Genomic DNA, 16,369 nt, shown 5'->3' with positions numbered 1-16,369 from the left:
TGAGCTAGATGACTCAATTTCAAATGCATTTTATGTTTAAAAAATTACAAACTTTTCTGGATTTTGAGATTCTTCTTCCTCGTTCCCACATATCTAGAAGATACAATATTATAAACTGAGTCAGGATTTCTTTTTAGCAATTCCTAGAGGGAAATACATGAAGTGCATTGTATTGATTAACTGGACAATAGATGGATGATAGATATCTACAGATAGGTGATTGGAATAAGTTATACGAATGAATTTGTTAGTCTGGAATGCATTTTTGTCATGCCTTTACAAATATTGATCAAATTTAGAATGCTATGTTTATCTTTATGTATTTGACACATATCTATATTATCAGTATTTAAATATCTTCCCTTTTCTCTGTGTGTCTGAGGATAATAAAGTTTAGTCTTTTCCTGAAATTTTTAAAAATATTTCAGAATCATACAAGATAAGTAGAAAGGTGTTAAGTATGTATATTGTCTTTGTTTCTTTTTATGAGGCATTTGAATTGATATGTCGTCTATTGTTCCTTAAATTAGAAGAATGGAACTTTTTTTTTAATTTAGGCGTTGCCGTAATAGGGAATTCAAATAGAGAGGTTATTATGAAATATGATGTATAAGGTAGATAAAAACAACAAATGCTGTAAATTTTCAACAATCGCCTTGTCTTAAACGTTTCCTCTCCAAACGTATAACCAGACCAGTAGTCAGCACTTATGTTTTCTTTTTCTCAACATTGATTGTAGACATATGATGAATTCACCGATAACAGAAATTTTAATAGTTTGTTATGCTAAGGAATTTCTATACACCTGGAAGAGATTACATTGGCTATATATGGTAGAAGCTTTCGGAATTTAAATTCCTAAATGCTTTGATTTGAACTTTTTTCTGTACCTTTGTGATACGAGCCTCACTAATGAGTTTTGTAGACGAGACATGCGTTCTTCTATTCATCTGGATAATTATTAAGATGTTAGAATGCTTTTCAGTTTTATAACACATAAAAAGTTTACTTAATCACTTACAATAATTACAAAATATAAGATGAACATCTTCTATGTAGTTCTAGTATGTTTTTTGCTGATAGCTAAAGACCGCACGGTGACACGTGGTTGCTATACGGCTACGACATTTAGTTGTCCTATAGCAATCATGTAACAGCTTCCTTATATAGGTAAGGAAGATATACCAATATATGGGTATTCTAAATAATCCATAATATGAATAAATTCTTAAATAGTTTACGTTGTTTTTCTGTGAACATGTATTTTTTTAATGAAACTATTCTAGTCTAGGAATTTGAATAAATGGGAGTCCACTTTGTTAAATGCAGGTTTTAATGAATGAACTTGATATTCAATATCTTTTTAAAGGCATTTTTTTCATGCATACAGGTAAATTGGACTTTAAAAAGTAGATTTTTGGAAAAACCTTGATATTATTTATGAAGTTGAGTGAATGATGATTTACACAGCAGTGGTGTTTGGTTTAATTGAACACGTTTTGTCGTCCTGTGTTTTGACACAAAATACTACATATAATGGTAAGTATATTTAATCATAATTTTACATTTATCAGTTATGTATTACCATTTTTGTTAAGTTTTGAAGGGTATCGTTTGGTTCGAGCAATTATCAGACCTCTGAAACTGTAAACTGTTATGTCTTACCTTCTTTACAATAATGAAAATGTGTTGATAAAAGAAGGTATGATATGGTTTTTAATACGCACACACGTCCTTTTCCTTACAATATGACTTGCGTCACAACTTCAGCAAAAATAGAGTTTACAATAAAAATATTTTCATTAACCTGTGTATGTTCCGTACTATATGAGTATATAGACCATATGCGGATACTCATTTGGTCCGACCGTACATATATGGTCCGACGGTACGCGTATGGTCGGACCATATACGTGTATACTCGTTTGGTTATTAACGGGGCGGATTATATGAGTATTTGGACCATGTAGGTATTTTTCAAATATGCATTAGAACCGTTTCAATAATTTAATTAACTTTATAAATCAACTGAAGGCTAACAATACGCAATAGTCCTATCCACAGAAATAAATCAGTCATATCGGAATCAATAATAAAACATTGTTTGGAAAGTAATTTTTGGGGACAAATTTAGACAACAGTAGTTAATCGAAAAATCAAGCTAACAAACAAAAACTGAGTGAACCTAGAGAACTAAGAAAGGAGTAAAACAGTGTGCTTCGACACATGCTATGTTATGCATGCAAAATCTACCATTGGTAAACATGTTTATAATTATTTAGATATTAGTAGGAAGATTTAAAAATGAAACAATACTTTTTTATGAATGCAAATAGGTTTTAGGGATACATCAGATCAATTAGACAGATTAGAATACATGTATTTCTACTGACTAATGCAAGTGAACATCTGGAGTAATTTAATAGCTGTCATGTTGAAGATTGTGTTACGAATACCTGTGATGTTTAACATTTTATTTCTCATGAATGATTGTCTCATTGGAAATCATGTCACACTTCCTTGTATTTATTTATAGATGTCATAAGCGGATTGTAATTGTATTTCTTTTGTTGGATTTTTGGCTGCATCAATGGATTTCCTAATTTTCATTTTGTTCAGGATGAATAGAGTGGTATTTGTTCTAAATATTTACCGGAAATCATTACAGCTATCGATGAATAATAAGTTTTAAACGACAATCTCATTTTAAAAAAGTTGGACAACTTCATAAAATGAGACGGTATGATAAATTTTGTATCGTCCAATGTATATACTAGTTATAGGGTGTAATGATATGATTGAATATTTTAAAGCTAACGGAGTTCGTTCGGTTTGGAGGGTAGGTGCTTCTTATTATCATTACATTATAGTAGAATATTAAACGAGAATAATAAATTGGCATTAGGATAAAAATAATGAATTATAACTATAATAAAATCGTAAATTATGTCATACCTAAACAAATTTAATGTAGAGGGATTTTCAAACTACAAGCATACAATTCTTAACAATTATGCAAAATAACAACAATTCGGATATCTTCTGTGGTCATTCAAATCGTTTTTCCATTAATGCAATCGTTTCTAATAGAAACATTTGTTATTTTATTTACAGCGTCTGAGTTTTTTATAAGAGACAGGAATGCAGACTTTGATTATGCAAGAGTTGGCAAATATAAAAAGATATATTGCTGTGCTCGAAACTATGCTAGAATAACTTGGGAGTTCAAGAAACAAGATGGATTAACATGGCAGCCGTTACCTTGGATTTCTTCACTTCAAGATAACAACCAGACTCTTCAGATACTAGAAATTGGTTGGAATAATGAGGGAATTTATAGATGTACTGCTTTCTCAAGTGAAAATAATGTTATTTCAAATCATAGTACCAAAATAGATGTATACTGTAAGCTTTTTTTTAAGTTATTGTATTAGAAGAATGGATTGGGAATGCTTTGGGAAATGATACTATCATAAAGTAAGAAAAATAAGCAAGAGTTAAATTACAGTGAAAAAAAACTCATCTCCGATTTTGATAATGAATGAATGATGGTATATATGTTAAAAGGATTTACATCGGATATCATACAACTATCTATTGAACTTTGAAATGGAAGTAAAAGTCAAAAAATTCTTTCCACATGGATATGTCATTGACAGCCTTATACAATTATAATATTTTAAACTACTAAATGAATAATTTACCTTATCGCCAAGATTTGACATTGATAATTTAATAATGAAAACAATGGCATATACTGTGTAATCCGTTTATGCTCAAAATTATGATATCTTTATTTAGTAAAACAAGTGAAAAGATGGAATGAGGTTGCGGTCAAGTAATATTTTGAATTATGTGAACGCTCAATTATATCTTGTGTAAAGCATTCCATGTGATATGAAAGTCGTATGCATTATTTTCATAACAAATCATCCTGCAGATTTATTTATAACTTTTAGTTCATCTGTTACCTACAATAATAGACAACTGGCCTTATAATTGCATGCTCAGCATTTATATGTACTACGTAAAATGTTATACTCTAAATACTTTTGATTTGGAAAATTACACAGGCTATCTCAGGATTGAAATTATTTTGTTTAATCAGTTCAAACGCCATTTGAGAATGCAGAAGGAAATAAACAGAAGTACAACAAACAATACGAAATGAAAACTTCAGAAATTTCCCTACATATAGCTAGCAAAACCTCCTTCCTGTAAAAAAGTTGTTTATTGTTCCGTTTTATTCACAAAATAGTGTGGGCTAAAAACAAACCAAATTCTTAAAACATTTTGCTTATTGCGAAAACGTTCTAGATAACCTCACCTTTCATAATATGTGTAAACAATAAAATGTTTTTACATAGCTTGTGTAGACAGAGTGAAACCAGAAGCGTATGGGCCTAAGACTCAGTACGGACGTGTTGGCGGAACAGTTAGTTTTATTTGCACCGGTGATTTTGGATGTACTCCAGATGCTGCCAGAGATGTATCGTGGTATGATGAAAGTGAAATGGAGTTGAAACCGTTGGATAACAACACAATATTTCCTAGATATAATGTAACAACAATAGAAAGGTATCACTTTATCATTCATTCTTCAATATTTTATTTGGCCTTTACTCTTTAATCTGTACATGCGAAACCTATATCACAATTACCCAATTTCTACAAAACCGATGAACACTCTTTAGGAAACCTCCATAGATATATGGTAACGAAATTATCAGTTATTTACAATCTTTTATCGTTTTATCTTGCAACGAGGATAAAAGTCATATCCTATACTCAAAACCTCCCAAAATAAATAGTTTTTCCTGGTGATCAATCTTGAAAACGTTATGATTTAAGCATTATTTTTTTTTTACTTCATTGTCTTGTGAAATGTTTGGAGCTTGTTTTGTTTGATCTTGATTGTTTTAGGAATGAAATATGATTTGGCTTTTTTTTAGTTTTGACATGGTGCGATCTGTCTTTATTTTAGTTGCAGTTATAATATTTTCATCGCTTTGTGCTATTTTTTAAAACATTTGATGTGTGGCATTTAAAATTGATAAATGTAATAAGAAAAGTGGTATGGGAATTTAAGCATTTTATTTTGTCCGCCACCAATGTAATCTTATCAGTCAGGATTCTACTTCGTCAAAATTATCTCCCCATTACGCCATTTGGATGACGCGCTGATGATTTAGCTCTTGCAAGCCGATAAATTTATCCATATAGCAACATTACGATCCTTACATACCAGTTGTATTTTAAAATACAAATGTATTTGCCTGCATTGAGTTAACTTAAAACCATTGTCTAATCGGTTGGCAGGTGGAATTTTCGAAAATTCATAAACATTTAGAAATGTTTTTAGTAAATATTTCGTGGAAAGGCAGACTTAAAATTTTCAGTGGTTAAAGACGTAAACCCTAATTGTCACACACAAAAAAAATATTCTTTTCAAAGATCCAACTTAAAAGACTGTCATCAAGTACTTTTAGTAATAATTAGCTATTCGAACACACATACTCTGTTTTTGTGATTCATTAGAAAGGTATTTCACTTGACCAATATATTTTATCTTTTAGTACTGTGCATTGTTATAAAGACAACCTGTAGTCTTGATATAAAAAAAGAGCAATGAATCTGAAGGGAGATGATGTATCAAATACTTTTGCTTTGTACGTTTTCAAGACAACATATTCAACTCATACACGCCCTAACATAAAATGGTGCACTCGATTTTCTCTCCTCGATACAATTGTTACTCGTTTTGGGGATTTTTTTTCTTGAGTCAAATAATGGAAGGGCAGACACTAAATTTACTGAACTTATAAATTGATATGTTCTCCGTCCGTTGTAAAATAAAATTCTAAAAAAATCGGAGGTTATGCATTTTCGTTCACGAGGGTATCAGCAGCCCAGTGGTAAACACTTCGATGTTGACATGAATATCAATAATGTTGTCATTTTTATAAATTTCCTGTTTACAAAACTTTAAATTTTTCGAAAAACTAATGATTTCCTTATCCCAGGCAGAGATTTCCTTAGACGTATAAGGTAAATTGTTTTGGAATTTTGGATCCTCAATGCTCTTCAACTTTGTACTTATTCGGCTTTATAAGTATTTTGATATGAGCGTCACTGATTAGTCTTATTTTGACGAAACGCGCGTCTGGCGTACTAAATTATAATCCTGGTACCTTTGTAAACTATGTATTCCACGTCCAACTTGATAGATACCCATATCGTCGACTTGAAACTAATTGTTCTGTTTAACTATGTAATGGATACATTGAAAACTTATGCAAATGGTGTTTTTTTAAATAAAACACTTTGTTATTGAGCAGAAAACTGTCATTTTATTTTAACATTTAAAAAAATTGTTACTATAGTAAACATTGTTATATGCATAAATCATATATTTATTCTTGTTAAATGCTCATATAAATAGTAGATCCTATAAAATTCTAGATTTGTTGTTTCAAAATAAAAAAAATATATAGACAACACGAAATGGGCACAGTAGAACAATTTTAACCTACTTCATTCAGAAGACAATGCGATAGATTTTTGAATTGTGAGCTGTATAAATAGCATATCCTTAAAAATTTAGAAAGTTGATATAAGATAACTTAAGGAAGTTCGCTACTCAGTTTCAAAATAAGAAGCTTTTCATAGCACTAGTATAAATTGATAGAGGATGAATAAAGGAACCAAAATAGCAAATATATATATATATAGGCCAATGTGCTTGTTTACGAGATATACACCAATGAAATTTTGGCGGGAAAATGTTCTCTCTTGATTGTTCATAGTTTATTATTGTCAAGTTTAAATTTCAAAAATATTAAAAAATAACAAAGATTGTTATAAAACTTTTACAGATGGATTATAATTATACATATAACAGAATTTTAAAAGAAGAAATGGGGATCAATGGACCAAAATTATAAAGGCATTCAAATTGATAAAACCATAGAATTCCGAAAATCTGACAATTTGTTTTGAACATGACAAGCGAGCATCCTTAATGTGAAACATACTGCAAAAAAAAAAACCAACTTAATTTGTGTTAATATTGAGTATATTAAGTGTTATCATTGAGTAAAAGATATTACGTTTTAACGGTTTAGTTATAAAATTATTAATTTCACTTGATATCTGTTACGTCTGTGTAAGCATGCAAATTTATCGAACCATCTGAGAAAAATGTAACATTTGGAATAAAGCTATTATTAACAATTTAATACAAAAAATATTCCGGAGAACATGAAATGGAACTTATTTCACTTAATTTGTATATTTTTCAAAGATCGAATCACACCATTATAGAATCCAAGTTTGAAATTAAAAGAATTGAACGGAGAGATTTCCAAAAGAATTTTACCTGTTTCGTAACATCGACTTATCAGGAAGGAAATCGCAAGTTTATTGTCAAACTAAAGGAAGCAAGTAAGTTATATAAATATCAATTTTAATATCAAATCGTAGCTTAAATTCCAACATCCTTTCGCGTGTATAGCATCCCCTGAATAATCTTTTAAGCAGATGGTTTGTTGTCTAGAATAACACAATAAGTGCCCCTTTAAAACTCAGGAGTGGCTTACACTTCTGACGTTCATCTGAAAGCTTTTAAGTTTCCCGTCATCTTTGGTGCATTACGTGATATTGATATCTTAGTTCTCAATGTGAAACTGTTAATTTATGACATGGTTTTGTTATATATTGTCATTCAATTCAAACACGAACAAAATATTTTCATTTCAAACGTTCTCTTCCGGACAATTATCAGGTGTAGAGAATTTATATTGCTATCAATTAATTCGTTTCTATGTGTGTTGGCGTTTGTTTTTGTTGCAGTTTGATGTTCCTGTTGTCCCTTTGATTTCCTTTAATAGTTGATGTGTTTCCCTCACGTAGTAATTCAAATTTCTTATAACACATAGCAAAATGGTACTTTCATTAATCTTTAATACTTAATATTGCACATTTTCTAACTTCACAATACAGTAATTTGATTTTTTGCTGTAAAAGATGTCCAAGTTGTAAAATAGGTGGTCCTAATATATATATATATATATTGTAGTACAATTCCAACTTCCCATTCGACAATAACTATGCAATGAGTAATTTACCACTGTTGAGTAGTGTTAAGATCAACAAGACTAAGCACATTCCATATCCATGTGTGCTTTTTAACATTTATGTACATAATATAGCAAATTACATATAGGAAGACAATTCTACATGCTTTACTTATACTCAAGTTTATTGGACCAAATTTTAAGAAAAAAATCAATTTACTTTATATTTTAGGGATCCAAATAACCAACATAACTTGGATGACAGCAGAAGAAGTAACGGCAATAGTGATACCATCGGTTATTATTTTAACAGTCGCAATTATTTTCCTTTCTGTGTTTTATTTGAGAATAAAGCTGTTTATTCTTTCCCGTATACCTTATTGGCATTTGATAGACAAAGGTAAGTTTACATCTTTTTATACGAAATGCTGAAGTATGACAGTAAAAACAAAATGTAGTGACATCATTCATTTTGACATTTTAATACTTGTTATGATCATATTTATAGACAATAACAACCTAAAAAACACAAGTTGAAATGTTTATGACAGCTACTCTATTCTCCAAGGAATTTTTTATTAGTTCTTTCAATTTCTTTTTTTTTTATTGTTGTTACTCTGGATACTTTTTCATATTATAATGTATTTAGTTTTGGTGTTATATTTGTTATATTTATTAAATTTGTTATACTCATCGGATTTTGTCTAATGCTTCGTTCGTTTCTGTGTGTGTTTCATTTTCATGTTGTGTCACCTCGTATATTTAATGCGTTTTCCTCAGTCTAAGTTTGTAACCCGGATTTGTTTTTTTCTATCGATCGATTTATTAGTTTTGAACAGCGGTATACTACTGTTGCCTATAATTATAAAGACTATTTAATTTTAGTTTAAAGCAACTTTGTGCACAGGATTTATTTGTTTTACACAGTTTGATTTGGGAAAAGGCCGACATAGTTAGATAGTGCAGTTAGTTACACAACAAACTATTGTGTGGCGTTCATACATTCGTATAACGCATAATTCATAATTCTATTATGATGTTTTTGTGTACTGCCCTTTAATTAATTAAAGGTATTCTTTGTTATTATGTAGTTAATATGTGAATTTGTACTATCACATTATTTATTTATGTATTTTTTAAATCTTGAGAGTTCTTGAATTTATTTGTTCTGTATTCCTGTTAAGTAATTCTAGCGGTATATTTAACATTGTCATAATAAGCAAGTGTTGGAATGCCACAAACCAGATTCAACCCACTTTTTCCCCATTAAAATGTCCTGTACCAAGTCAGGAATGTGACAGTTGTTTTCTTATAAAAAAATTATGTATTTTGCATTTTTTTTTATTTATTTTTTTGTTGCACTTCGGTGTTGCTGTTGTTTCGTTGTTTTTCTCTTATAGTTAACGTGTTTCCCTCGGTTTGAGTTTTTAAACCGAATTTCTTTTCTTTATCGATATATGATTTTCAAACGCAGTGGTATACTACTGTTGAAATAAAATTGAGAATGGAAATGGGGAATGTGTCAATGAGACAACAACCCGACCATAGAAACAAACAACAGCAGAAGGTCACCAACAGGTCTTCAATGTAGCGAGAAATTCCCGCACCCGGAGGCGTCCTTCGGCTGGCTCCTAAACAAATATATACTAGTTCAGTGATAATGAACGCCATACTAATTTCCAAATTGTACACAAGAAACTAAAATTATAATTATACAAGACTAACAAAGGCCAGAGGCTCCTGACTGGGGACAGGCGCAAAAATGCGGCGGGGTTAAACATGTTTGTGAGATCTCAACCCTCCCCCTATACCTCTAGCCAATGTAGAAAAGTAAACGCATAACAATACGCACATTAAAATTCAGTTCAAGAGAAGTCCGAGTCTGATGTCAGAAGATGTAACCAAAGAAAATAAACAAAATGACAATAATACATAAAAAAAAAAAAAACCAGACTACTAGCAGTTAACTGACATGCCAGCTCCAGTCTTAAATTAAACTGGCTGAAAGATTATGATTTCATCATATGTATTACTCGATTTATTTCGCTTGACTGGGCGGAGTATAACCGGTTCGCTCATAATAAACCAGTCCATCTATAGATAGGTGTATTAGGATAAACTCATCAATGAAGTGTCTAGTAATTCTTTTGTAAATTCCTTTGATGACACTGATATGTGATTAGAAATCAGTAATAATTATAACGACAATCATCCTTATCACACACATCTTCAAATAGACTGTCCTTATGCAAATTAATTCCTAGCTCCGCCCGATCAGTTGAAATAACATTGGTAATACATCAGGCACAATCCTTCCCTTTAGGGGTTTAGTATCATACCATCATAACATATATGAGAAGAACATAACCCGTGTCATGCCAACAACTGTTTTTTTAATAAATGTGTTTAGATCCGATGCAAAGACCCTGTAAGTGAATCAATATTAACGCCAAAATATGCAATCTTTAATGACCTGACAACAGTATCGCAACTATATCTCTTCTTAATAAGTCTATTCAAAGGTTTTGTTAGTTTCTGAGGTGAAAACTGACACCTTTGTGCTTTAGAAAGAATATTTCCATAAAAAATTGGATGTGAAATACCTGAACGTATATGAAGTCTGCATGTTGAGCTATGTTTACGAATGCTGTCCTTATACCGATGATAAAATTTAGTATATGTTTTGACTAGTTTGTGATATTGAAAACCCTGGTGTAATAATTTTTCAGTAATACTTAAATTTCTCTCATTAAAATCTAAAACATTGTTACATACACGAGCGAATCGTACAAGTTGAGATATATAAACACCATAAGATGGTGACAAGGGAACGTCACCATCTAAAAATGGATAATTAACGATAGGAAATGAAAAATCATCTCTTTTATCATAAATTTTAGTATTCAGCTTTCCGTTAGTGATATAGATATCGAGATCGAGGAAAGGGCAGTGGTCATTGTTAGTATCAGCTTTATTTAAAGTAAGTTCAACGTGATAAATTTCTTTAATATACATACTGAAGTCGTCATTATTGAGAGCCAAAATATCATCCAAATATCTAAAAGTATTATTAAATTTGTTTATCAGATGTTGTTCCGATGGGTCTTTGCTTATTTTTGTCATAAATTGTAACTAGTAGCAATACCAAAACAGGTCCGTAATAAGTGGTGCACAGTTAGTCACCATTGGAATTCCGATAATCTGACGATATACGGAATCCCCAAAGCGAACAAAAATGTTATCGAGTAAAAATTCAAGGGCATATATAGTATCAAATCAAGTCCAATTAACATAGTTTTTTTGTTTATTGCTACTAAAAAATGAACTAAAAGAGTTTGAACATATATATTCACATTCTGACTTTTTAAATGCCCATTTAATTAGATGTGTTATTTTTTTCTTTATGAGAATGTGAGGCAATGTGGTATACAGGGTAGAAAAACCAAAACTTTGAACAGATTCAAAATCACCAATATAAGCATGCAATTTATCAAGTACTTCCAACGAGTTCTTGACACTTCAAAAATAATTAATTCCACTATTTTCGAAGGCCTTATTTGAACAATTTATTATAAGGTTTTTAATTGTACCAAGTGTGCTGGTAAGAAGAATAGACAGTTTAGTAGTGGAGCAATGGCTTGAAGACGAAATAAATCTTTTTTGTGAGGTGTTTTGTGTAGAATCGGGAGCCAATACATAGTTTGAACTTCATTGTATTTGGCTCTGCTTGTAAAGCGGTAGCTAAAAGTTTATGTTTGTTACAGATGTCGTTTTCTGAAAATGGAGTCAGTTGGAATGTTGGTGAATTGGTGATTTCTTTTTTCAGAACCTCAATGTATAATTAATGTTGTCTTTATTTAATTCTATAATAATTGTTTTAGTTGAAAATAAGAAAACATAAAAAAAAATTCGTGTAATAATCATATGGTAAAGTCATTATTCTATATCATTGGAATTAGGTGATCGACAATACCATGTGTTCATTCTCCACGAAGATGAGGATACAAAGCTAGCAAGAAGAATTCAACAAAGACTTCAATCAGACTCTTATACGGTCAAAATATCTGGAAGTATTACAGGCGGAACTGGTTAGATTCGTTATCTTTGATTCGTATATATTTTGTAAAAAAAAAATAAACTCCAAGGAAAATACAAGATGGAATGTTCCTACTCAAAAGCATAAACACATCAAACACTCAAAACAAATGGATAACAACTGTCATATTCCTGACTTTGTACAAGTATTTCCTTATGTAGAAAACCTCATGAATGAAAATCTCACGAGCATTGGTATCGATTAGATCTAAAATCAAAGACACCCAGATTACCATTCGGTATGCCAAACGTATGTTTCGACTTCACAAGACTTATCAGTCAAAGTATAATAAAACAAATGTGAAAAGCATTGAAAACCGAAAATATAGAAAATGTGTGCTAAATACGGCTAAGACAATTTAAAACTTTGTTTAAATAAATCTGTAGGTTGCACTTTGTATATACAGCTGTTTTTCAAATAGAATATTCATAGATAATTAATTTGGTTTACAAACTGGTTCCCAGTTCTAATCTGTAGGTTGCATCTTATAGAGACATAACTTGGGAATGTTACCAGTAAATAAACATATTCTTCATATTGAAATATGTGGTAACCCTACAGTCGAGGATGGGGTAGTTAAGAAATGTAGTGAATATTTCTTTGCATGTAAACGTTGAAAATATGCCGCACAGCCCTATATTTTGACCTTTGAAAATAATAGTGGTGGATATGAACTTTCCATTCAAGGATACGATTTTTTCAAAACTTCAGAGTAAAAGAAGTACAGTTTTACCTGTAAAGGGAGTTCTTATTGGAAAATGCATTTTCAATATTTACAGAAATGCAACCTGTATTGCTTATCTAGTTTTTGCTTTTTATAACAGATCTGATGCAGAAAGCACAAGAATTTGCACAAGAAAGTAAGAGTTTGGTTATCATTTACCCTTCGGAATATTCAGAAGATAGTCCGAATAACAACTTCCAAAGTTTCATGGGGGTCAGACAGTACTACAGTCCGAATCTCGTTACAGTTGTTGACGAAGCTGAAAGAACCGGCGACAAAGTAGAGGTTATAGACTCTGACAAAACGTTAGTTAGAATCAAATATCCACCTAATCAAAACTGTAGTACATATCGGCAGGAAAATTTCTACTGTAAACTTAAACTACGGATGGCTAGAAGGACAGGAAATAATGTGTGTTGTACAAAAAATAACGACCAAACACAACAAGGTGCTGAAGATACAGAATTACTTAATGGACAACATAATTTATCAAATAGCGAAGAAGAATCATCTGCATAAGTATGGTCAGATTATAGTAACCAAATTGTATAGTTTTTAAAGAGTTTGCAAAGACATTAGGAACATCCGTCAAATGAAAACGGTATCTCTTCAGCATATAAAGCGTTTCCTTATTTGTGTTAGTATATTTGTTAATAGTTCACCTTAAAAATGATAAGGAACTATTGAAGTACCCAATGTCAGCATGTGAGTCTTCAATAAGTTTTTTAAACTAATAAACATGTAGCCAAAGAGTCAACATTTCCCTAGGTGACGAATACACTGTGAAAGCACTTGTATGAAGCAAATTAATCAAAATAATCTTAAAAACAGTAGATTGTCATAAGATAGTAAATAAAAACTGTTCATATGAGGCTTATGTAAATCATAAAGCTCGACTGGTCGAATTTAGTGGGCGCTTTTTTGTGTGAAGAAAACTTGATGTTGATTGCAGACATTTGTATCGTCTTATTAATATATTTAAAATTGTGAAATCGGTGCGTTTCAAAGCACGCTTTATAGCAAATTGTTAAGAAAATTGAACGTTGAATGCTTCTTTTTTGTAATTTTGTAAATTTATTGGTTGTCAAAGCGGTGAACGAAGTTGATTTCATATGAAACGCCTTGTCCGAAGTGTAAATTTGGATCTATTGTCATCTCCTAAGGTTTGTCATCTATCTATGCTACTGGTCGTTCTGTGGGTTTTTTTTATCAAGAAATTGTATCCCCTGACACCACACCTCCCCACAATCATTCTGTTGGCATCGTGTAAAAAAATGTGGTCAAAAAGTCCGTTATCAAAACTTATAATGCCGCCCTTGATATCAATACAGCATGAGGGTTAAAATACAAAACAAAGCCGTTTTAAATATAGGAAAAATGATGAAGCAAGGATGGTATTATATAGTATTGTCCGTACATAACAGTTTTGACCAAATTTAGGTTTCTTTGCTCTTGTTTTGAAAAACAACTATAATAGAGATACTGTACCGCCCAAACATTTAGCTGTTTTCTTAACATCACACGTTTTGTAAAACATCTTTGAATTTCCCCTTCCCCTTTTGTGTGAACTGATACTTTTAAAAATCTAATGTTTTCATTTCATTCAAAATACGAACAAATCTCTTGTATTGCAAACATAGACCATCAGAAGTAGTATTTGAAAAGGTACCAAGTAGTGCACATATAATCGATTTATCAATGGTATAGCCGTTTCGAATAGGTGTATTAATTTTATATTTTTTACTCGTTTGGTCTTTCACTTTTTTTTTGGCACAATGTCTGCTATATTAAATTCTATGTTAACGAATATCTACAGTACAAGATAACATCAAAGAGTCTTTAAATTAAGTATTGAGAATAGCAACAACAAGTTTAGGAATGATCAGGTATCTGATGCTGTTGGCATATCTAATTAATAAGCTTATGTCGTACCGAATATATAAACATTTTCTGAATAGTTTTATATGGGCGGAGAAAATTTTTGTAAAGGGAACATGTCATGCAGTTAAAAACTGACTATCTGTAATTTAGTATCATATAGTCAGAAAAACACTGTAATAAACGCAACAGTAGTATACCCTCTTTTAATAGTTATAAATCATTTAAGCAAAAAGCAATTGAGGGTCACAAACCAAAACCGAGTGATACGCATCAACTATAAGGGGAAACAACGGAACCAATGAGCTTCTCAAAAACAAATGCCATCTTACATAGATAAAGGCAACAGTTGTATATCGCTGTTCCAAATTCATAAATCGATTAGAAAAAAGACAAATCCGGGTTACAAACTATATCTGAGAAAAACACATCAAAAATGAGAGCAGAACAACGACACAAAAGAAACACAACACTAAAATGCAACATACACAGAAACGAACTATAAAATAACAATGTCCATTTCATGACTTGGTACAGGACATTCCAAGACCAAAATGTTGGATTTAACCTGCTTTTGTGGCTAGGAAAACCTCCTGCTGATATTGCAAGCATTTTATTAATTTTTCAAGAGTGGGAGGTTCCGGAAATGAAATTTTGATTTTCTAAAAAATAGTTCAGGGTCTGAGATAAAAAAAAAAAAAAAAAAAAAAAAAACGCTTCTGGGAGTTTAGACTTGAGGTCGTCAATATTTAGATCATATAACACTTGTTTGCAATTTTGTGTGTGTCGTTAATGATTTAAGATATGCATAATAAATGATTGGTTTGAGTGATCCTTAACGTATATTTGTGAAAAAGTCGTTCGGAATGTTTGATCCTCAATGCTCTTAAGTTACGTTCTTTATTTGTTATTTTACCTTTTACGATTCGTTCTTCACTGATGAGTCTTTTGGAGAGAAAAAACGGTGTCTGTAGTACAGATCTATAAGCCTGCTATATTTGATGATTTTTTTCAACATTAATCATTTAATCATGAATTCCGAACATAGTTCGAAGAATCCTGTCATATGAGCTTCTTCACCAATCGATCGTTTTTGAGAAAAAATGTAATTGGCAGATTATCTGTAGTTATATGATGAAGATTGAAATAAAGAAATTCAAAATAAAAAATGCTGTTTAGACAATAAAAATCGTGCCTACCAGAGATAAAGTTTAAATCATTTGATATAACAAATAAAGATGAACAAGCTCTACCGGACAGATATTCATTCCGTCTATAGTTGAATGCAAATGTGGTAAATTAACAACGAATATCTTCCAGACGCGAAATTCATACAATAAGGGATTTGTTAATTTGGACTATAAAGCTTATAATGAACTTTAATAACATAGACAATGAAAGACTACGACGACCAGTCAACATTGTTATGTTAGTATAAAAATTGTGGTATGATTATCAAGGAAACAATTTTACCCAGGAGACAAAATGATATAGAAGTTAAAAACTTGATGTCACCGTGCCGCATAGACATATTAAATGACAAATGTAAAACAATTCAAACGAGAAAACTATCGGCCTGATTTATTTAACAAAATA

At 31.1% G+C, this 16,369-nt stretch overlaps 1 protein-coding gene across 1 annotated transcript; it reads left to right on the top strand.

Moving 5' to 3' along the window:
* Positions 1 to 1,214: 1,214 nt before the first annotated feature.
* On the top strand, positions 1,215 to 14,727 carry LOC134711811 (uncharacterized). Its single transcript, XM_063572708.1, has 7 exons — positions 1,215 to 1,539; positions 3,115 to 3,405; positions 4,368 to 4,578; positions 7,304 to 7,443; positions 8,308 to 8,475; positions 12,035 to 12,163; positions 12,996 to 14,727. Exons 1-7 carry the CDS (start codon positions 1,455 to 1,457, stop codon positions 13,412 to 13,414), a joined length of 1,443 nt encoding a protein of 480 aa, XP_063428778.1. The 5' UTR covers positions 1,215 to 1,454; the 3' UTR covers positions 13,415 to 14,727.
* Positions 14,728 to 16,369: the final 1,642 nt, after the last annotated feature.

Source organism: Mytilus trossulus, chromosome 3 (genome assembly GCF_036588685.1).
Source record: "Mytilus trossulus isolate FHL-02 chromosome 3, PNRI_Mtr1.1.1.hap1, whole genome shotgun sequence".
Lineage (NCBI taxonomy): Eukaryota > Metazoa > Mollusca > Bivalvia > Mytilida > Mytilidae > Mytilus > Mytilus trossulus.
This window is presented reverse-complemented; position numbering and strand designations above follow the sequence as displayed.

What these genes read in the sequence shown, in the direction of transcription:
- LOC134711811 (XM_063572708.1), top strand. Translation starts at nt 1,455, where the DNA reads ATGATGATTTACACAGCAGTGGTGTTTGGTTTAATTGAACACGTTTTG. An exon ending in AATGTAACAACAATAGAAAG is followed by an intron (nt 4,579 to 7,303) that starts GTATCACTTTAT and finishes TATTTTTCAAAG; the next exon opens with ATCGAATCACACCATTATAG. An exon ending in TGTCAAACTAAAGGAAGCAA is followed by an intron (nt 7,444 to 8,307) that starts GTAAGTTATATA and finishes TTTATATTTTAG; the next exon opens with GGATCCAAATAACCAACATA.